We start from the raw sequence: 24,179 nt of genomic DNA on the forward strand, positions 1-24,179 counted from the left end.
GACGGGGGGTGGGGTGGGGGTTCAAACTGCCTGCTGACTCAGGTTCTGTAATCCTAAAGGTGGGAACTTGCTTAGCCACAGGGAAATCTCAGGTGTTAAAGGCTGTATGGCAGGGTTTGCATTGCCCTGGACCCCCCTCAGGTTATTAAAAGCTCAAGGTTTTATAAAGCCTCCCCACTATAAGTGAAACGGGAAAAGAAGAGAGTGAGAACGTTAGTGAAACAGTTTAATCAGAGCAGTTTTACAATTCTAAAATTAACAAGCAGACTCGTAATAAAAGAGCTCCAATGTTTGCAAAATGATCTTGCTTCCATTCTGAATCTGTCTTTTTATTTGTAAAGGTAAAGCATTACATTTAAAAGGACTCAAAATGGAGTGATAATTATCATCCGTGTTTTTTTCTTTTTGATGCAACTGATGAAATCCCTGAATGGATATTGCTTCAGCTTTGATATTAAAAAACGGACTGACAAGAAGTCCTTAATCAGCAACTGATCACAGGTGGCCAAAAGAAAGAAAAAAAACCCAAAACTACTGTCAAGTTCATAATGTATCACATTGTTGGTGGATGACACTGGCCCCGAGCGTACAGTTAAGCCCACGACACTTTATTACTATGAATATAATTATCATGAACGTTCTCTCACGCTGATCAGCTTGCTTCTGGAGGTTTTCTTTGTTCTTTTAAACTTGCATAATAAACATGCAATGAATTATTTCTTTTGAAAGTATTTTTTTTTGCAGTCTTTTTGTTTTCATACAAAGATTTCATAAAGTTGCGTTGTTGCATCAGAGCATTACCAAAATAAGAGCAGGAGCACATGGGGAGGGTAAATGTGAATTTAGCGAATGAGAAGAGCCTCCTCTTGTCCTGAGACAGGCCACCCGTCTTTTTTTTTTTTTTTTTTAAAGGTGCGCACAAACTGCTTTTCTTACCCTCCCCACCAGAGAAAAGACTAAAGAAAAAAAGCCCACAAAATCAATCTAAGGAAAAAAGAAAAAGATCGACATAAAGAAAATAAAGATGTTTTTTTCATGCACATATCTTCTGCATAGCTCAACCCACATATAGTAAGGCACTATTTCCCTTCGTAACTGGTGTCCATGGCAATCTCTTAAGTGCTACAGTGCTCTGTGACCATTAGAAAGCTCCTTTCAGGATGGTGAAATAAAGAGGCCGGATGAGTGTGGCTGTCACGCTTTTCTGTGACTGTCCCATAGCTCAAGGGGACTTCCCAGGAGTCTCGGAAGGAAATCGATCTGTTGGCATTACGATTGAGAGTATCCGAAACAGTGTTCTTTCCAGAGTTCCTAGTTTTTTTTTGTATGGGTTTTGGTTTTTTCTCAGTTTTTTATCCAAAAAAAAAAAAAGGGGGGGGGGGGGGGGGGGGGGAAGCACAGTCAGGTCTTCAGAAACAGAGTTCACTGCTCCCAGAAAGCATAGAATGCTGGCAATTCACAAATTCAGCAAGATGTTTCCAAGAGAGCAGAGAGAGAGAGAGCAAGGGAGAGACTGAGACAGGCAGAAAGAGTGAATGTGTATGTTTTGGTTTTCAGAGGTGATCTGAGTCTGAGTCTAATTTAGCTGGTCCTCATACTGTTTCCGGAAACAGTCCCCTGCTGGGAAAAATTCCCAGCACCTTTCTTGATACATCTTCCAGACATAAGATTCCTGGAAAAGTAAAGGAAATGTATTAACATCAGGTCTTTCCCCAGAGTCTGTGCATTACCACAAAACAAGACAGAAAGAAACACAAATTTGTTGCATGTATATGTCAAATATCTAGGTAACTGTGTAATTACACATAATTTACATGATTGGGAAGCCCATATTCATTTAGAGAGCTCCTAACCATACCAGACCTCACTTAATGCTATTAATAATCAATCTTCATCTGGACCATAATATAATAATTAAAAAACCTATTTGTGGTATATGATTTTAAGAGTTCTTTTAAAGAGGGCACCTGGGTGGCTCAGTTGGTTAAGCGACTGCCTTCGGCTCAGGTCATGATCCTGGAGTCCCTGGATCGAGTTCCGCATCGGGCTCCCTGCTCGGCAGGGAGCCTGCTTCTCCCTCTGACCCTCCCCCCTCTCATGTGCTCTCTGTCTCTCTCATTCTCTCTGTCTCAAATAAATAAATAAAATCTTTAAAAAAAAAAAAAAAAGTTCTTTTAAAGATATTCCTATTAATTGTATCCTTCAAATTCAAGCTGTTAACAACTGGAGGCGGATTATCTGCAGAGGCAGAATTTCAAATACTTAAGGAGAACCTTAGACATTTCATACACAATTATTTTTAACTGACCCTAATACTGTGGGTTGAAGTTCATCTGAAATCATCTGCTATCTGATTAAGCAATCAAGGACATTATACTTAGCAAAACCCAAACTCAGCATGTTCAGCTAATACAAGCTTAAAGTTTTTATGTGAACTTACAGTTTTACTTTTTCTACAAAGGGGATATTTGCACACTCGTCCAGGATAACAGAAATTTATTAAGATACTATGACTAATATCTGAAAGTAATTCCAACCTTTCATGTTTCATGCACACGTATTCCCACCGTGTATGGATTCTCTATCACTTCTTTCAGAAGATGGTGTATGGTCACTGTTTACCTACCTGCCCTGTGTGCTCTGTTTCATCTTTGTTTATGAGATACATCAGAAAAAACCTACAGATACAGAGAGACTAATCAGAGATGGATGGAATGGAAATGTCAGCATACACAGTTACTTCTGATTGGGCTACATGCTAACTCTTCAGACTGTCGGCAGGGCAAAGAAATGGATCAGAACGGCAAGACAAAAAAAAATGCCATGGGAAACAAAAACTTAACCTTTTTTAAAAGTATTTTTTTATTCACTCATGGGCTAGGAATCACAATCCCCACTTAGAAAACCAGGGATCAAAAAGTTTAACTTGCCAAATGCCCCACAGCTGTGAATTCCAAAGCCCGCTTTTTTCTTTTGCTACAAAGCTACTCTGCATCTCTTCTGTTTGATACTAAAATTGCATTAGAAACTAAGAATTATATTTTACCAAACTGCAGTTTGTGCTAGTCGTCAGCAATAGCCACACTTCTATGTGTTTAAAAAAAAAAAATGAACTTTTAACCGTGTTAAAATATAGTGCCTAAAGAGAGAATAGTGCCTCAAGAGATCTGTAGGTCCTCAGAAAAGAAAAATGGAGATGCACAGATCTCTAGGAAGCAGCTGGAGTCTTCCTAATTGAAACGGGAAACATGGCCGGGGCTCTCTGAGAGGCTGAGTGTGTATTCCACTTATTCTTTTCCATCTTTCCATTTCATGTTCTAGAAGGTATCGTTCACATGAAGGGCTGCAAGTTCTTATGTGAACCTCCTTTTGGGGACAAGAGAACCACTAACTATGGGTCTTTCTCTCAAAGCCTGAGCTCGAGCCTATGAAGAAAAGGAAGCTGTATCTCTCTCCTGTTTCTCAAGCTTGCTGAGAAGGGGGCATTGATGAGACAGGGAGGGGCCGAAGAGTCTGAGACAGGCACACTCACAGGTAATTGGCCAGGTTGTGTTCCTGTAAAGTGTGGGTTTCAAAGCCATGTGGCACCGTGTCGAAGTAATCGTTGCCTATCCCACAGATGAAGCATTTGGTCTAGAAGACAAAGGGAAATACTAAAATGTCATATTTCAGAAAGCAAAACAAAGGAATGCACAACTCCCCACTTAGGGGCAGCTGTTTGGTTCACTCAGTATTGTAGATGGTCATGAGGGAAAGCTGTGCCAAACGCGTGAATATTAATGTAACTGTTGCCTCAACTGTATCTTGCTGGAGGCTTAAAAGCATACAGCATAATGAGGGCTGTAAAGCGCTGTCTCTTCCTTGTTTTCTCCAGCCTAAGTGAGAATGCCCAGACTTAGCGATCACTCTAGTTCATGACGTTGACTGAAGTTATGTAGGCAAGACTCGATGTGTCCTCGACTGAGACCACAAGCTTGGTACCTACCTGAACAAAGTCTGATGACCCAGGGGAGAAAGGTACAGATGACTCCCATTTGGGGAGGGCCAAATCAAATACCAAGCTGTGGGGTATTCAGTCCATGCCTGAGAGGGTCTGCTGTGTGCCAGGCACTGTGCTAGATACAGAATTAATCAATGAACAGGTACTGGGGTAACTTTCTACTGTAGGGATGGGGTGCTGCTCCTTCTGCACCCTGCTTGTTCTCACCGCATCTCTTAGAGCAGCACCTCTTCAGGTCTGCCATCCTCAGGACTGGCACACAAGACCCAGAGAAGCAGGCTTTCTGTTTTATTATTAGAATTTCATAGGTATCAGAGTGATTTTAATCATTGTGGCCCTCATGTGGCTCCAGATGCTCATCTTCCTTGCAAATTAGAAACTGTTTAATACCATTGAAAACATGTTTATGATGCCTTAGATTCTAGGGCCTCGACTCGAGATTATTAAATTCTCTCTGCCTTATTGATCAACAACTGTGGACAGCAATAGGCCATATTCAGCAATGGGTCTTTATAGCACTTGATGTCTTAACTAAACGGGCTCATAGGTAACAATTTACTCATGAACCTGCCCCTCCTCTGTGTTACCTCTTGCAGTTACTCTGGGTGTAACTGAGCCACCATCTGTCTGGTAGCTCATGCTGGAAATCTGGGTATCCTCCCTGCTTGCTCAAACCCTTCATTCTCTGCATCTGGCCCATCACCCACTACTCACGCCAACTCCAAAGTACTGCTTGAATCCATCTGGTCCCTACATCTTCGGTGGATTTCTTCAGCAGAAGCCTCGTAATCTCCTGCCGAAAAAATGCTCACAGCCCGCTTCCCTGCCCCTGATCTTGCCAGTTGCTAATGTACTCCCCATCTTTTAAACCATAGTTCGCTTTGTAAAATGTGAACCCCCGTCACCCTGCTTAAAACCCATTTCTGGTTTTCCACAGCCTCTAAGTTACACTATAATGTTCTCCTTTGAGTTATTAGAAAGGGCTCAACATACTGCTTTGCAATTGTCTGTTTACTTATTTGTCAGTGAATCCATCATCTTGAATGGGTGGTTCTCCCGCTCCTTGAGGTGTAGATGGTGCCATATTAGTGTGCACGCACCCGGAGCCCACCACAGTTCCCACCTAGCACACTGGTCAGGGGTATGTATTGCCCAGGTCCGAAACAGGCCAAGGCAGTCACATGGTGCTTATGTCCTCCCCTACTTTCTCCCGCATTCATGATTCTTGGATAAAGACAGTAGGGGAAACAAGTGCCCACAGCAACAAAGCTGAGCCAGACACAGACAGACTCACCTCCATGTCTTCTTTGACTTGCTCCTGTTGGTCTCTTAGTTCTCCAAAAGCATCAATAATTAAACCTAGTGTTCAATAAAAACACACTCTAATCTTTATCAACCAGAGAAGAATTATTAAATTCACAGGCCCTTGGCTAATCCTTCCAAGGAAAGGCAAAATGGACAGCCGTGCCAGGAAATGCTCAGAATGTGGTACAGATTGTGAGCATACACCCGACAGTCCTCCTAGGATGGCAGCATTCTCTCTTTGGGGGCAGGAAGGGGGTTTCACAATGAAGGGACAGAGCAGGAAAAACCCTTCATTACCTTGGCACATACAGAGGGTATGTTTCTCGCTACTTCACTCTGAGAAAGAGCAGTTGTGATTTCTGGTTGGAAAGCGCAGAGAACTCCATTAATGAGATTTTCAAGTACCAATTTGGAAATCAAACATTACCATATTAACTGAGGAACGGGCCTCAGATCATTCTTTTCACAAGTTCCTGACAAACTCACCATCACGTTATTAACTGTGTCAGCCAGGAACTAACCGCCCTGTGCTGTTTTCCCTCAGACCCTTTTCCTTCTCTGACTCACTGGCTGCACCTCTTCCAAGGGATTTACGAGTTTGCTCTCTTATAAAACACATTGTTACACGCAATAAAGACATAAAGGATGGATTATGAATCCTTTAAACGTGTTCGTGTACTTTACTGGAAAAAAAACAAAAGTACTGTTTTGTGCCCGTAGAACCTAGAGGATTATATCACGTTCATAGACATTTAATTCAAGCCAGGATCAATGGATGAACAGAAAGAGATAACAAGAGTGATTTTTTTGAGGGAGGAAAACACCACATTCCAAGTGTCCTTGGAGTAAAGGGAAGAACTGGTGGGTCAATATGGTACTCTGGTTTTAAGTGAGGGCTCTGGGTCTAGACACCCTGGATTTGGATTCCAGCCCTGACACTTCTCAACTGTGCACTTTGGCCAAGTTACTTAGACATATTATGGCTCAGTTTCTTCAGATGTAAATAACACCACCAGTCTCACAGGATGCACGAGGGTAAAATGAATTAAAACATGTGCAGGCACATAGTAGATATCCAAAGATGATAGCCTTAAAATTATTTAGGAGGCGCTAATTGTGCATTAGGTACTGTCTGGGTACTCATATATCACTTCTTTAAAAGAAAAAAACTTTTCAATAATACTATGGCTTAGAGATTTATATAATTTTGATTTGAAAGACCCAAAGGAGTTACATGGCTCACCCACCCAACATTTTAAGTCAGTAAGTGGCAGGGCAGAGAGTCAAACTGAGGGAAGTGCTCCTTCCATCAGGTTATGGGAAAAGAGTCCCATATCCATCCTCCGTACACCCAGGGTCCCATGCTGCTTTGATTTTCCCTCTACAGATTTTGAATGAAGAAATCCTGAAAAGAACAGTTCTATTTGGCTTTTCCAGAAAGCACTTGACATCCTTACCCTACCTTACTGTTAGCTTAAACAACAGGTGGCTCACGTTCTAGATCCTCTTGCACTTCAGTGAAGACAATGCTTACCTTGTATTATGGCCAAGAGAATGACAATCACGAAGAAGAAGAAGGTGATGTCAAAGATGATTCGATAGATTTCATATTCATCGCCTGCTGGGTCTTCGATTTCATCACCGATACCCCCTCCGGCACGTACCCCAACATACATGTGGAACATATAGCACTGGGAAGGAGAGAAATGGTCACTTCTTGGAGGAACACTGCCTGTTTTCACATCCAAACAAAACTAAGGTTCTCCCTCTAGTTCCTAATCCTCACTCTGGAAACGATGGGAATCTTTGCCTTCTACCTTGCCTCTTTTTGTTTCAGTATCTATGATTGTGATGCCAACACTTCTTGGCCTTTACACTCTGCTGCTTTTTAAACAAAACTCTGCACTGTTACACTTTGCTTAGCACCTTCTGTCACACTTTGCGGAGAATGAAAAATACCTCACTAGAATCTGGCATAAGGTAATCCTATTAAGATCACATTGAAGTCCACAAGACTATGCTTAATCACCCTGTTCATGTTTTTAGCATAACAGACATAGGAAAGAGGAAGTAAAAGCCCAATGTATAATAAGATGGACTCTCAGAAATTAAGCTAGACAAAAACAGACCCGATAACCCTCACCGGCCCCTCATCTGTCATGTATGGAATATGATGCTGAAATTTTTCTACTCGAACGTGAAGAATAACGAAGACGGGGGAAAGGGAGAAATAACAGCTCATTGTTTAAAGTGTGAAACATTAAAGCAACCAATAATAAGTACAGCTCCAAGTGCCCACTGCAGAAAAGGGAGGGGTTTCTCAGCATCAGCACCATTGACATTCTGAGCCAACCATTCTTTGTGTGGGGTCTGTCCTGTGCATTGTAGGATATTTTAGAAGGATCCCTGGCCTCTACCCACTTAATGCCAATCGCACCCATCCCGAGGATAACCAAAAATGTTTGCAGACATTGCCAAGTGTCCCCTGGGGGGCAAAATCACATTTGAGAGCCAGTGGCCAAAAGCATCCATGATTTATCTTTATTCAGGATAAGCTCATACTCTCCATGTTGGCGCCTCAGATTTAGTGACACTTCACCCCTCTCCGATGATCCATCGTGGCTCCCAGACACCACCCTCCATCCTACCCACACCCCTCAGATAATATCCCGGATTCTAGATCTTGGTTTGCACATTCTCCTTATCTTGAAAAATAATTTCATATTCTTATCCCATTCCTTTCATCCCTTCCAACCCTCAGTTAATAATCCTTCCTCCAGGAGACCGTCTTAAACTGTTCCTGACACTCTGTTTTACCCAACTGATGTCACCCACCAGTGCAAGACATATTTACCCACTGTCTGCCATAATGAAGGGGACAGAGGCCTTGCTTGACACTGTGTCTTCTCTTGGGGAGACATCATAATCCCCTCGTTTTCTTCTACATTTCTGGCCATTCTCAGCCTCATTGGCCACTTCTTCCTCATCTCCCTATCTTTTCATGAACCAGTGCCCCAGCACTGGGTTCTCTGACCTTTCCTCTGTTAGGACACTCCCCAGGGGAATGTGCCAGATTCATACTTAAGTTCTCATCTCTGTGCTAATTAACATTTCTATTTATGCCATGGGTCTCCTTCCTGAATTCCAGACCTGCATCTCCAATTTACCTATTTTTGATGCTTTATGATCCCTCTCACTCCACTAGGATTGGCTTCATTACAAGAACAATTTTGGTTACTGCTCTATTAGTGCCTAAAAGAATGTCCAGCACATGATAGGAACTTATAAATCACTTGTGGGATGAACGAGGAGTGAAAGGTCATGACTGATCAGTGTTCTCATGGAGACTTCACTGCCTTGACCTATAAACCTCAAATTCTCAGATCACTTTAAAAAGCACAAAGTGCAGGCATAGGACCAGCAGCAAGGGGACACGAAAATGCTCATAGTTCAATAGCTAATAGTGATAGATACAGATAAAAAGTTTCTTGGGTCAGAGGCCTGGAATTTAATGAATAGAATTAAAAAAAGATTGGATCACTCAGAAAGGAAGTTTGTCAGCCTGACACACAATGAATAGTATCACAAGGCAGCTCTGCACTCCCCCTCCACCCCACCCCCCCCCCCCCCCAAGAACTGTTCTGGAGCTCAGGTATGGGGTCCTTCTTACAGAGAGGCCTGGAAAGTCATTCTTTAGAGCCCATTGAAACCAATGGTGCCTAAACCAAACTGCATCTGGATCTCCTAGAGGCATAAACATTAGGGATTCCTGGTACCTCCTACTGAACCAAACTCTGGAAGTAAAATTTTGAAGACAGTCATTTAAAAAAATATCCCTCCGGACACTGCATTAATTTCCAATAACTGTGTGTCTAAAACAGTACTTGAAACCCAGAACAGTGGATCTGTAGGAAGAGGAAATTTTATTTTCACTGTATATTCTTGCATACTGTTAGGATTATTTTTACTGTAAGCATTTATTTTTATTAAGAAAAAGCTCGGGTTGTATGTTTTTCTCCAAATCTGTCTTCTTATGTTCTTAGTCGTGGCCACGGGGAATAGATAATTATTGCAGCTGCCTACTCTTTGCTTAGTGAACTAACATAGGCCACCCATTCCTGGCTTCACCATACTTAGCTTTGTTTGTAATCCCCTCTCTGGGCTGGGGACTCCGTGTTGACACTCTGCCTGTCTCTGGTCTGGCACTTCTCCATATCCAATTCTGGCCCTCTGGCTCCCACACTCATACTATACCCATATTGGGCCAACAGTGTATCACTGCCACTCCCCATCCAGGTTCTGGAATGTCCTAGCTCTCCAAGTCCTGCTTCTTTGACATGTAGGGGATGAAGATCATCTAGGTCCTTTTTGCTAAATCTTGCTAACCAAGACTTTGGATTATAATTTGGCTTTCAACATAGAGTTTGTGTTTTCTTGTGGCACAAACTCTTAACGAGTAGGATGTTGGTATTCAGACTCATACATCTGACTCTTAGGAGCCTGGTTAATGTGAGTCTGTCCTCAAGAGAATGATTCACTTTTATTTTCTAGACATGCACAGCTGGAGATAAGACCATGGAATGAGGCTAAATTACCAAAGTAAATGTCTACTATTTACTATTCTCAGATTTTCAGATCTCAGTCATCTAGCCTCTCCCAGCAATATCCTGGTCTCTCTGCTCACTTTCATTCTGTGACAACTCTGATGCCCAAAAAGGGATACCACCATATTTCAATAATAGACTTATGGCCATGCTGAAAAGATAGGTAGTCTTACGGATTTGATTATTTAGGCTTAATAAGATACTACATTTTAAAAGAATAAAATGCATGGTTCACCTGTGGGATTTTGATAGTGATTTTACTAACCTTAACCTTCACGACCTGGTGAAATAGTAGGTAGATGGCTGCTATGGTGGAATATGAGATAGTGTGGTAAACACCTGTGAACATGGGGCCGTCAGGCTTTTAGTTATTAGGTTATCATTCTGCTTCTGAAAACAGAAAACCTCTCGTTCAGCTTCCTTTTCATAAAATCAGCTCAAACCTGAACGTCAGAGCTGGAGAATGGAAAGAGTAATTCCAGGAGACAAACAGATGTACTTTGTTCAGAGAATCTGAGTCACGAGGAAGGAAGGTGCCTGGCACTACAAACAACTAGAATTAGTTGTTAATTCTCAAGATTTACTATTCTATGGCTTCTGCCCCAGTCACCCATCTCAATGGATTCATTCCAGGGTTAATCACTGTTTGCAACAGCTTTAGGAAACACGGAGGAGGAGCAGTTTCTGGTGGATTGGTGAAGATCCTTATGAGATCTTTATCCTGACCCAAAAAAGGGGGCGGGGGGAGAAATAGAGATTGAGACAGAGACAGATTACTTGTTGGGAGAGTAAAATAAGTGATTCAGAATAGGGGCACCCGGGTGGCACAGTTGGTTAAGCGTCCAACTCTTGATTTTGGCTCAGGTCGTGATCTCAGGGTCCTGGGATTGAGCCCTACGTAGGGCTTCCCACTCATTGGGGGATTTGTTTGTCTCCCTCCCCTGGCTCCCCTTGCTCACTGGCATGCTTTCATTCTCTAAATCAATCAATCAATCAAAAAAAAAAAAAAGCAATCACCTAAGCTGGTTACTTCCCCAGGAGTGACTAGTTGTCTCAACCACCTGGAAAGTTTGGAAAGGTTTTTTTGTTTGTTTGTTTTGTTTTTTCCCAAAAATACACAGGTCTTGACACATTCCCTGCAGTTTCTGATTCAGGGGATCTGGGGGTGGCTTCACCGACCTGTGGATTCATAAAGAGCTGCCCTGAATCCTCTGTGCATTGGAGGTTGAGAACCACCCATTTTGAGATGAATGTCTTTATTTATGCCAAGTCAGTCTCCCTGGCTATCTAGCTACAATCATCTTTCTGCCCAGGACTTTGGAACTTTGGATCATTTTTCACTTTCTCCTCCTATCTTCTTGGAGAGGAGGTTCAAATTCTCTCAGGATACTGATGGCTTAATTAGATTGTCAGGCTCAAAACACTGTGATCCTAAATAAATAAGTAAGTAGAGAAAGAGAAAGAAAGAAAGAGAAAAGAAAAAAAAAAGAGGAAGGAAGAGGAGGGGAGGAGGGAAGGGGAGGGAGGGAGGAAGCCAGCCAAGTCTGAAGCATCATCACCTGGTCTGAAAAACTGCAGCTACAGCGCCACCTGCTGTTAGGTATGAAACACTGGCAGGTAAACCAAGACCCTGTGAAAACCTAAAATGTTCCTACAATACCCTAGGAAACAACCAGAAATAACAAAGGCAGTGGAAGCTCAGCATGATGCCCAGAAAATAGGGCATGAGTGAAGAAAACCTATCTCAAGCAAACAATACTAGGCTTCCCCCTGTGAAGACTAAATGCTAGAGATGATATAAAGGAAGGATTCTCTTTTGAGAAGCACATGAAAGAAATCAAACCTGACCACCTCCTACTCCATCCTTCTGTCTTGCTGGCTGCTTGGTTGTGCTAAGCCATGACTTCTGATGAGCACTACCGTAAGTGATCAGTTGCATTTTACATGTTGTTGGCTTGTTCAAACCTCCCTGCAGGAGTATCAGCAAGAGGCAAATTAAAAGGTGTTTTGAGACCTAACACTAAGGGAAATCTAAGTCATGTGGCCTCTGATGCAACAGTTTTTAAGAATCATCAGCTAGACGCGGGCATGTGCAAAGCTACGCAGCCTCCCGTGTGGTTGGTCCGCTTGACAGCCCTACACAGTTGTTACAGAGCTGACAGCTGAGATGGTGCTTGTATCTTGGCACTAAGTCTTCTTTTGCAAGAAAAAACTTCTAAGAGGTATCCTGTGTGATGCCCCCAACCTCACCCCAACCAAAGGCAAGACAGAAAGCTTGTCATTATGCGTAGGAATATAAACACGCACAACAGCGCTGGTTGTAGGTAGTCTCACTGGTAAGAGCAGAAACCCCTTCAACCAAGCAAAATCCAGGCTCAGTCCTGAGCCCATAGTTGAAAATATCAAGAAGCCTTATTTCCTCCTCCTACAGCGAGGCGAATTTGTCTGCCTTCTCCATATATGCCCCATGCAATTGGTGAAGGCACTTAGTTGTCTTCCTAACCCACCTCTTGTTCAAATCACGCCTGGATTCTTCTCATAATAAGTACGTTGGCAAAATTTACAAAAGCAATGGAAACACATACTGAGAGTGATATTCAAAATGTAGTCATCCAAGGATACCATTAGGATAATTGAACAGGGTCACATCATGATGTTAGAAGGGGAGACCAGGATGTTGCAGTTGTCCCATTGTGGTAGGAGATGGGGGGACAAAGTCCCCACTGTTCCTACTCCCTAAGACAGGCCACTCGATACCACTCCCTGAAGTCATCCCGCCTTTCCAGCATTCTTCAGCAATGCATGAGCACCATACCCTCTGAGAATGAATGACCTTTAGTAAACCTTCTGACCTGGGGAGTGTGGACTTTGAGATTTAGAACCACTGGGGAAGGGGTGGGAGGGGTTCTCCTGGAATAGAAATGAATCTCCCTGGAGTCAATGGAGACAAAATGGCCTGCTGTTAGTACTTACTGAGTTTCTTTTGTGCCTTGTTGCTTCCTCCAGCCTTCCAATCCCCTCCCTGCCTCTAGCCACCTGCTACCCCTGGTCTTCAGGGTCATCAGGTAGAGAAGCAAGGTGGATATTTACTTCCTTACTGATTGTAAAGTGTTGCATGTTAGTGATTCTGGTGGGTGTTATGCTACCAGTGACCAGTCTCTTACTGTGTAAGTTTATTCTCTCCCTAATCTGTGGTCCTACTCCCTGTAGGAACCCTTGTTAACAGTTTCCTATGAATCCTTCTAGAAACACTGTATCCATATCGTAGCATACCTAGTATGTGCATTCTAGCGTGTGTGTGTATGTACGCACGTGCACACAATTAGGATCTTACAGTACTGTTCAAGATCTTGCTTCCCTCCACTTAAATGCAATCCGTATGTCTTTCTATATCAACATGTGCAGATCTGTCTTATTTTTAAATAGCTACCTACTTTTCTGTGGTATGGATTTGCCATAACTGACTTAATTGGGACTCTGTTGATAATTTAGATTATTTCCAATTTGTGATAGCAAGTATCCTTGAACATACAGGAGCATATTTGTAAATAAACATTTAAATCAATACTAGCAGGGGCACTGACAAGGCAAAGGCTAAGTACAATTAAAAATGTGAGAGATCTTGCAAAATATCTCTAAAATCATTGTGTTAATTTCAGTTCCCAACAGTATTCATGAAAGTGCCAGTTTTCCCATCAATTTAACAACCATTGGTATTAAAAAACTTTAATATTTTACAAACCTGATAGGTAAAAAGTGGCAGCTAATTGTTTTGATTTGCATTTCTTTAATTACAGCAGAGGGTAAGCATTTTCCCAATTTATAAGGTGATTGAAGTTTACCACGAGCTGTCTAGACATAGTCTTCATTTTTCTCTTGGCTTGTTTATTTCCTAGTGATGTGATAAGGACTCAGTAAATTAAGGACACTGGCCCTTTGTTATAGTGTTGAGTATATTTTTCCCAGTTTCTCATTTGTCTTTAAGATTTTGCTTATAGTTGTTCCTTTTTAAAGTAATTTTTTAAGCTTCCATGCATTTTAGGTTTTATGTCATACTCAGAAATACCTTTTGCCATTTAAAAACTGTTATTATTTCAAAAATCAAATTTTTTTTTTTGCATTAAAATATTTGTTCCATTCAGAATTTATTTTGATTTAAAGAACTAGGCTGGTATCAATTTTTATCTAAATTTCCTCAAAAGCACATCCATAGTACCAATACTATTTATTGAATTCTTTTTCATTCCTGATTTCAAAAGCCAGTTTTATTACATTTTTAATTTCCAAGTGTGTCTGAATGTATTTCTAGACTCTCTATCCTGTCCCATAGATTTATCATTCTCTAGTTCAAAACCTGCCTGAAGTACTAGTTTTTTTTTTTTGTTGTTTTTTTTTTAAAGATTTTTTATTTATTTATTTGACAGAGAGATAGATAATAAGAGCAGGAACACAAGCAGGGGGAGTGGGAGTGGGAGAGGGAGAAGCAGGCTTCCTGCCAAGCAGGGAGCCCGATGTGGGACTCGATCCCAGGACCCTGGGATCATGACCTGAGCCGAAGGCAGACGCTTAACGACTGAGCCACCCAGGTGCCCCTGAAGTACTAGTTTTATATTAGTTCTCTCTCACTACTCTTTTGGGATGTTTATTTTTTCTAGAGTAATTTTACTATCATTTTGTTAGTCTCTTACCCCACTAACCCCATTTATGTAGGTTATTTGATTTGGTGCTCAATGAAGAATTCATATCCTTTCAGCTAGAGGTACATATTTCCAATCTAGGATCTCATGTCGGATAACTTCTGATATGCCATTTTCAGAGAGGTGGGTTACAGAACAGTGATAGACCAATATGAAAACTTTCACATCCATTGATTTTAAAACCAAGACTAAAAAGATAATTTAAGCCAGGATACTGAATATAAAAGCAAAAACTAACAGTTCTATTAAGAGATTTATTTTTGGACTTCAGTGATGTCCGTTAATACCATTACAGTGAACAAGTCACTAAGGCTTCAAAATATTTTCCAAGGAAATAATTTTACCTGCTGTCCTGGAATCTATGAACCAATAAGCTAAAGTGTTGATATTAATCCTTCCAGTTCTAAGTTCTTTATGCAGGAAATCTACTCATTATCAGGTTGGTGCCACAGATGTGCAAAAACGGTAGAAATGGTCCTTTATGTTTCATAAACTGTTGTTTTTTTTTTTTAAAGGGCCACACAACTTTTTGCTGTGTATGCTGTTTTCTCTTCCACATGGCTGAAGAATAACTACACAACCACTCGGATTGAAGAAGCAGGAGAATTTTTTCATTCATATGAGATCAAAGTGAACTTACCGTTAGCATATCATCACATTTCATATCTGGAGTATCACCATCTTCACTTTTATTGTAGAATTTTCGGAAAAAATTGAATGCCACAACCGTATATAGGTATACGACAACAGCTAGTAAGCCAACGGTTAATACAAGCTGGAAAGCAATGTGAATTGAACATGCATTAGAAATACAAGACATATATGACTGGCATATTTGACATCAGTGTGGGAGGAGAGCTTTCTATGAGCACATAGCTGGATTTATTGACTGGAAAGAAATGGAATCCACAGCTCACTCCATATCTTTCTTACCCCCCAGGGGGCAGGAATTTATTTTCATATTCTCTTTATCAAGTTTTCAGACTATTTCATGCAAAACTTCCCTACTTAATTGGCAAGTAAATGCATACTGCAGCTGGAATAGTAATAAACTCTGATTTACTTTCATGTCCAAATTGATCATGGTATGTCTATGTTGAAAACATGACTTTCACCAAGTTGGTGAAATATATTTCTATTTTTATCACAGGAACTCTAAACACACCAAAATGCATTCTCTTTTCTGTCTGCTTCCTCTGACTACAACGAATCCCTATGTTCTGGACTGTGCAGCATACATTAAGTTGTTCAAAAATCACTTTATAATTATCTGGAGAAAACATGTTATCTGAATAGAGGGCTTAATTCACTTCTGTAAATTAAGTACAATGCCACTGTAAATTTCTGCATGTTTTACCTATAAGGACTATGAAGCTCTTTAGATTTCTGCATATGAAAAACTGACAGCTCAAAAAGAAAAGGAATAATCACAACAAAATTTTAGAAGTTAATTGAAAGTAGTGCCAGAACTTTTGTGTGAAAATACACAATAGATTCAGCATCTCCAGTTCTTAAAATCTATTAGGAACTCAATACTGTGAACGAATAAGCATAGTGCACTTTTTTGCTAATGTCAAATATTCAGAAACTAAAGTGGCATATATAAGAACAATGTGTTGAAATGTAGGAAACTAAAGATCATGATAATTTAACTGTGAATCATGTGAATTTAACAGTGTGCACGGTTCAAGTTTTTTGCAGGGGCACGGATTTAAAAATATGCTGGATTATAAAATTCTGGAAAAGGACTCTGTTAAGCCAAATAACTGACATAGAATATGTTATCTCTCCCAGTGGACACTTGATAGAGAATGAATCAATTAATACATGCTTCTACAGTAAGTTTATTAATAATGAAAGTTTTCACATTACAGTTGGGCTCCATTAAAACATAAATTGATTATCTGGAACTAAGCCATTATTACATAAGTACTCTAAGTATGACCCTGTCAAGTATGAAACATTATTTTTTCTGCCCAATTTAAAAGTGGAGAAAACACCTAGATACCCACTTTTGAAATATTACATTAAAGTAAGAATGTGGCATCTCGTGTTTTATTACTATTACAACTAGTGCCTCAGGATGCTACAACACATTTTGGTTCCCTATAGTATCAAATGGAGCAAATATCATATTGGGAAAAAATTAACTATTTCCTGGGGGTGTTTCCTATGTGCCGGGGCCTGTGCCAACACCTGCACATTTATGTTTTTATTTAATTTTCCCCAAAACTCTAAAAGGCATGTACTTTTATTGTATTCATTTGACAAAATGAGTAGAGATTTTAAAATGTTAAATAAGTTATCCAGGGTCACTCAGCGAATCGGTCAAGCCAAGACTTGAATGTGGGTTTAGGGAACTCCTCAACTAATAATCCTCATGGTTTATAAAAGAAAAAGTGCAGATCCTCCATTCACAAAAATCTTTACAACTGCATATTGCCATTGGAGGTTGGGTTTATTTGGGTTAGTATATTATTTGTTGGATTTTTTTGGTTTTTGCAGGAGGGAAAAGAGATCAACTTTTACCTGCTTGCCGTTGTGAGTTACTGATGACAAGATGGTTCTTAGCGTCTTGAATCCCATAGCAATGTCAAGAAGATGAGCAGCAAAAAAAAAGTTGTTATAGTGTCCAAGAACGGACATAGTCATATACCAGGCCAGGTAGAGGAAGGACTGAGAAGACAAAACAGGAGCGAAGCATATCAGAAGACAGAATGAGTGACTATTGTCAAAAGCTACTCAGATTTCATTCTACTATAATCACTTCATTTACTCCCTTCTTAGTCTATACATTTATATCATTCTAATTAGTTACATCAGTTTGTGTATTTTATTTTCCTTTAGTTTGTTCTGAGAGGTTCAAAGTCATTCTCTCCTTTATATCAGAGAGGGTGTTCTTGTGAATTTTCCCACAGAGAAAGTTTTATTGAGTTCATATTTAATAGCAAGGGATCTCCACCTCAGCACTACTGATAGTTTACACTGGATAATTCTTCGTTGTGGGGGACCGTCCATGTAGGATGGTTAGTGACAACTCTGGTCTCTACCCACCAGATGCCAGGAGCTCCCTCCTCCCTAGCCTTGGCCACCAAAGATGTCCCCGGACATTGCCTAATGTCACTTGGGGGACAAAACTGCCCCCGCTGGGAGCCCCTGCTCTACAGTCAACCAAAAACCAATCAACTTTCCCTCCCTCTTTTCCCTTCCTCTTTCATTTTTCATTTACTTACTCACTAAATCAATGTTTGTTGAGACCTACTAGTTACAAGAGATTATATGTGGTGTCTTCTTAACCAAGCATCTCACTTTACGTGAACCAAAACAAGTCGAGGAGAAAATGCAAATACTATTTAATGTCACTGAACGCTGTAATAAACCTAATGATACAATTGGTACTATCTGTAGAAATCTTGATTATAATCAGTGTGAGGGATTAACTTCACAGAGGCTAGAAAATGTATATATATATTTTTTTTTTTTTTAAAGATTTTATTTATTTATTTGAGACAGAGAGAATGAGAGAGACAGAGAGCACATGAGAGGGGGGAGGGTCCGAGGGAGAAGCAGGCTCCCCGCCGAGCAGGGAGCCCGATGCGGGACTCGATCCAGGGACTCCAGGATCATGACCTGAGCCGAAGGCAGTCGCTTAACCAACTGAGCCACCCAGGCGCCCAATGTATATATTTTTGAGGGGAGGGGAATGAATAAAGTAGAAGGAAGATACTGTGATCATGCTTACTTTTTGGATTACAGTCTCTTGGGCAAAAGGCATGTTTTGCCAGTGGGGTCGGGAGCTACGTATTTTGGGGAGGGGTGGAAACCTTCATTTTGACCAGAATATATCTTAGACCTTAGAACAAAAACAAGACAGAGGGGGCTGAGGGAGTACAGAGTTTTTATGGGCAGCTTGGGGCTGAAGTTAGAAACCGGGCTGAAAAAAAAGAAAACAGTATTTGAAAACACACTGAGATAAGACTGGAGAATGTGCTCAAGAATGATAGTTTGGCTTGAGAGTGAGTTTCTGTTTCAGGAGATGAGAGTCCGGAAATGTACAGCAGGGTTGGAAGGCTTTAAGGTCAAGTGAAGGGATGTGGGCACATCTGTTGGCCCATGAGAGCCCCTGGAGCATTGTATAGAATAATGGTGTATGAAAAGCAGCATCTCATGAACGTGTCTTGAGCACCTACCAAGTGCTGGTCACTGCCCCATATATTTGCACATACAGTGTCTCATTTTATTCTAGCAAGACCCCTGGTAAGTAGGCAGTTTTAGCCCCAGATTTACAAATGAGGAAAGTGAGCTCACTCCGGTCAAGCTCCTTCCTAAAAGAAGGTGTAAGGGGCAGAGCCATTACGTTAGGACACCACTGGCTGACCCCACAGGTGGGTGAGGTTACGAGAGCCACGACTGGCAGCAGAAGTGGCCAGCGCAGAAGGCGGAATCACAGAGGACAGAAAAACAATCCAATTAGGCACATAATTAAATGTATACATTGAAGGAAAAGGAGGAGTCCAAGCTGGTCATGTGAGTTTAGAAGAACAAGATACTGAGAGAAAGAGGCAATGGCAGATAGGGGACTGCTTTTAGTGGGGAGGAGAGGGGAGGATACATTTGTCACGGGACATCTGGATGGACACATCTAGCAGGCTATTAAGAAATGCAAAGGGTGAGGAGAAAGGACAAGTTTGCATAATATGAGTGAGAGGCCTAATACAGGTGATAAGCTGAGCCAAAGATACAAGTGTAGACTACACAGGGCCTCTGCTTAGACAGCCAGATTTAGCAAATAAAAACACAGGCTGCCCAGTTACAGCAGAACATCAGGTAAAGAAGAACTAACTTTTATTATTATTACTTTTTAAGGTTTTATTTTTAACCGACTGAGCCACCAGGCAACCCCCCCTTTTTTTTCCTAAAGATTTTATTCGTTTATTTAAGAAAGAGCAAGAGAAGATTTTAAGTAATCTCCATACCCAGGGTGGGGCTCAAACCCACAACCCCAAGATCAAGAGTCCTATGCTCCACCGACTGAGCCAGCCAGGTGCCCCAAGAATAAGTAATTATTAGATTAAGTATGTCCCATGCAATATTTGGGATATATTTATTTGTGAATATAAATACACAAGTGTCTACATTTAGTTATCTGAAATTTAAATTTAACTAGGAATCTTGTACTGCATCTGGTAACCCCCGCTGTGTTTCAGACAGAAACTGCACTATTGAAGACTGAAGACATATTGAGAGGTGACTGGCCAAACAGAAGCCATGAAACTGCAGGAGGATGAATGATATATCAGAATACTAAAGTCTGAAGAAGTCTGTCCATGCCCCAATTCTCTGGAGGACAAGAAAACTGCATGGCAAGATGAGTATTATGCACGATGCAAGTACTGTGGCATATTAGGAGGTCAAGGAAGATTGACCTTCACAGGCAGAGGCCAAGTCAGTGGGGCTGCTTGAATGGAAAACACCACTGCTGGACATGAGGTGGTCTTTTGACCCAAGGGAATGCTTCCATTATTAGATGAGAAATTAGTCCATAGGACATCTTATTAACAGTTGACAGTTCCAAAGGATACTTACAAGACTTGCTTATGAGCTCTTTGGAGAGTTCGCTAAGAGACTCAAGAGTTCTGGGTCCATGGTTGGGTGTGGTAGGCATAGGGATAGAGGTGGGAGAATGTGGGAGGTGTCATGTGCCTTTAGGAGAATAGAACTAACATTCATTATAAAAGTCAGTGCTAATTAGAGTGACATTTTGAGACTAACTGAGATGTCCAAGGGAGAAAGCACAAAAGCAAAAACAGTGGAAGGCCTAGGGCTAAGCCTTTGGGTTTGTTCGTACATTCCCCTTCACAGGTGAGTGAGGATAGTAAGAGGATTATGAGCCAGCAGGAGATGAGCTGAGACCCCACAGCAAAAAATGTATAGTTGATCCATCCAGCAGAGTTTCATGACTGTCTCCAGCAACTTCCCATAAACAGCAAACGGGAGCATAAAAAAGAGTGATGGTAACAATTTTTTAAACTGAAAATTCTAAAAGTCAAAAACGTACAGCTACTGAGCAAGCCAGGATCGTAAAATGTGACTGAGCTGACAGCTGGTGGCTTTTAGTACTAGGTGATTTTTTTCCTTATATTTGTACATATGCTTGGGCCCTATGTTTAGTTCATAGGCTCCTACGCTCTTTGAGAAAAGAAGGATCAATCAAGAACAAGAAATACAATAGTTCCAACATACTTAATTGGGGGAAACTTAAATTTATCACAGTTAATGTTTTTAAATTTTTTTTATTTAGAACTTTCATTTTAACATCTCAAACTTTGAAGTATGCCACTGCCCAGCTAAAACCTAAATGAAAATACACATGAATTTGCATCTCAGTTTCAAATTTTTCTTGTATAAATATATTTCATGTTAATCTTTTGGCTATTGAAAGAAATGGAATGAGAGATCGGCTAATTAATCCTGTGTTTCCCTGGGTCATTGTCAAGTAATGATCTGTATTAAATGAATTGATACTTGATTACTTTCTTAAGTAACTGGGATTCATCTGCAGAAGCCCAGCAGACTCATCTAATGTGAGTGTGGTATACTTTGTGGAAATGAAGGAGGGCTTACGTTGTCAGTGAAGACGACTCCTAGTTTCCACATCTGATACTTCACATCAATAGAGTTCAGTCTGGAAAGACAAAGAAGAAGAATTTGTAGATATGCACATGCATCAGAGACTCAGAGGACTGCAAGAGGCTGCCAGCATTGTTTCCAGGGGATGGGACTGACAACCATCTTGGGAAATCGGTTCCTTCCCCAGGCGCCAAGGGAGGAGCTGATGGATGATGTGTTCCAGGGTTTTGAGATGCCTTTTCAGAGGGATCTTGGAAAACAAAACAAAACATCACCACCTTCAACCTCTATGATTTAAGAATAGCCCTTTCTTGTTCTACGTTACATATAAGGTAAACTCACTTCTTATGTGAGAATGATCCCTGGAAACTCTGCCAAATTAACCAACATGGGTGCATCAAGTGTGCTCACTAGCTTTCATTATACATTGGTAAATGCATTCCAACAAAATAATTTTTACTTACATGAATAAAAACTTGCATAAACAGGCACATTCATTTTACAACTGTACTTAATTTGCCAATGAAAGGCCTTTTTCATCTTGTTTGTGTTTCCTTTTGTTCTCAAAAGCCTTCTCTACCCAAGAAAGGATTCAGTTCTTGCCCTTGGTTCCCAGAGCACCTTGTAGACTTAGACTTACTATGATTTCTCACATTATTGTGTGGTCGTGGGTGTGTAGGTATCTATGTATACATTTATGCCTTTCCCCCCTAATCTGTGAGCTCCCTAGCCCACCAAGCACATTATATCATACATGGAATGTCTCAATAAATACATGTTGAGTGAATAAATCTTAGCATAAATATTCATGATCTTTGCAGATTAAATACACGTATATACTTTCTAATTTTTTTTTTTCAGAACTTGACACTGATTTATACCTTTGTTCACCTTTCCAATATTCCAGGTAACTAATATAACACAATATTAGCATTATTTTCAAAAGGGCTTCTCTAGACTTACTGTTTTAGTCTTTGGTTACTTCTTTAGTCATTTCTTTTAAGAAGGCCAATCTTAAATTGTAAATGCTAGGATCAATCATTGCCAATCAAAACTGACTTCTTAGGAGACTTTGCCCCCAAAGTTTTATTGACTTTAGCCCAGGACTTTTTTTTTTTTAATATTTGAGAGAGAGAGAGTGAGCAAGAGAGCACACAAGCTGGGAGAGAAGCAGAGGGAGAAGGAGAAGCAGAATCCCCACTGAGCAGGGAGCCTGATGTGGGGTTTGATCCCAGGACCCTGGGATCATGACCTAAGCCGAAGGCAGACGCTTAACCGACTGAGCCACCCAGGTGCCCCAGGACTTTTTATTTTAAGGAAATAAAGTTATCTTTGAGCTAGAATCAATTTTATTACTAAAGAACACTTTTTAATAAAGATTTTTTAAAATTTTAGAGACAGTGGGGGGAGGGGCAGAGGGAGAGACAGAATCTTGAGCAGACTCCCTGCTGAGTATGGAGCCCTACACAGTGCTCGATCCGATCCCACAACTCTGAGATTATGACCTGAGCCAAAATCAACAGTCTGATCAACCAACGGAGCCACCCAGGCACCGCTGCTAAAGAATATTTTTTAAAGTTCCATGAATATTTACAATGGGTTTCAATATAAAACTATATTAAAGAAAAAGATGGGGAAAAAATGTGGTAAAATGCTCAAGAGCATGATTATTTTCCATGAAAGCAATCTAAAAATAACTACTTCTATCAGGATGCTTGAATGTCCTATGGCAGTTTCTTACTTTATTTAAAACACTGTTCTCATTTCTTTTCATTCCTATCAAAGTCTGCTATCAACATCATGAAGAAGCATATCCTTTTCCTAGTGCGGGACACTTTTCTCACCAATCTTGGCAGTACTGATGTTTGGGTGGGGCTGACCCCCAGGGATGGGCCATAGCTGACCTAGGCCAGCCAGGGCACCCATTCATCTCACCACAGTGCTTGGCTCAGGGGGAAACTATAAGCCAGAAGCTGAGGAGTTTTGCTAGATGGTTTTGAGATATGACACAAATGAAATGAAAGGATGTAGGCTGCAGGCAGCCCTTCTATCCCCAGGAGGTAATCTGGCCACCTATTTATTTGATTGACAAGCCCTATATATTTGCTTGGCAAATACGTGTGCAAACAGATACATGCATCATGCTTGTATTCAAACGTTCACATTAAGATAATATACAAACCAGATAATCTTTTAAAGATCTTTCTAAATGTTTTAAATAAACACTACCTGTAACTCTTTCCTAGTTGTGAACATTATTTACTAGATGTGTATTCTAATTTCATTATCCATATTTACAGGTATTAATGCCTGGAAAAAAAAACTAAGAAAAAAATAAAGGTACTAATGCCATATTAATTTCTTGATACTTTGTGAGGAGTCAAACTTGCAAACATTTCCTAGGTGAAATAATGAAAAATTCCCCATTTAAAACTGTTCATAGTGAAAAAAAAAAAAACCCACAAAAACCAACAAAAAACCAGTCTAAACTTTCCTTCCATTTTTTCAGACTGATGTTCTAGGGTCATAAATATGGCCATGGAAAAGTGCATAATCCAGTAAAACTAGTTGATTCTACATTGTCAGAGATCTGAAAATGTTAATAGAAAGCTCAGCACCACTCTGACCACAGTCCTCGTTTTATATGAAATCCTACCATAAGAGTCTTAGTTCTCAGCACTGTCAATGTGCTTCATTTCTATCCAGCGACACAGTCTTTACGTCCCACATGTATTTTCTTGAAGTACCCAGGTGATATTTTGGATCTAAATTCTTGCAGTTTCTGTCATATGTTTGCTTGTCTAATTTTCAACTGAGTTCATATTTTAAAAAAAAATGTAGCTCTAACAACTTTTCAGATAGATAAAAAATATATGACCAATGAGATAGGTCAGCCAAAATGTTTTTTTTTTTAATGCTAGCTAAAATATTTATCTGAGACAA

General features: G+C 40.5%; 1 protein-coding gene across 1 annotated transcript in view; it reads right to left on the reverse strand.

Moving 5' to 3' along the window:
* Positions 1-1,574: 1,574 nt before the first annotated feature.
* RYR2 (ryanodine receptor 2) overlaps positions 1,575-24,179 on the reverse strand; it is a 547,432-nt gene continuing 524,827 nt past the window's right edge. The window contains exons 99-106 of the mRNA XM_021696142.1: positions 21,231-21,291; positions 17,136-17,282; positions 15,247-15,381; positions 6,840-6,996; positions 5,295-5,359; positions 3,533-3,633; positions 2,627-2,678; positions 1,575-1,672 (exon numbers count right to left, since the gene is read on the reverse strand). Coding sequence (XP_021551817.1) covers positions 1,577-1,672; positions 2,627-2,678; positions 3,533-3,633; positions 5,295-5,359; positions 6,840-6,996; positions 15,247-15,381; positions 17,136-17,282; positions 21,231-21,291 — 814 coding nt within the window. The 3' untranslated portion in view covers positions 1,575-1,576. The remainder of the gene's footprint in view (positions 1,673-2,626; positions 2,679-3,532; positions 3,634-5,294; positions 5,360-6,839; positions 6,997-15,246; positions 15,382-17,135; positions 17,283-21,230; positions 21,292-24,179) is intronic.

Source organism: Neomonachus schauinslandi, chromosome 6 (assembly GCF_002201575.2).
Source record: "Neomonachus schauinslandi chromosome 6, ASM220157v2, whole genome shotgun sequence".
In the NCBI taxonomy this organism is placed as follows: Eukaryota; Metazoa; Chordata; class Mammalia; order Carnivora; family Phocidae; genus Neomonachus; species Neomonachus schauinslandi.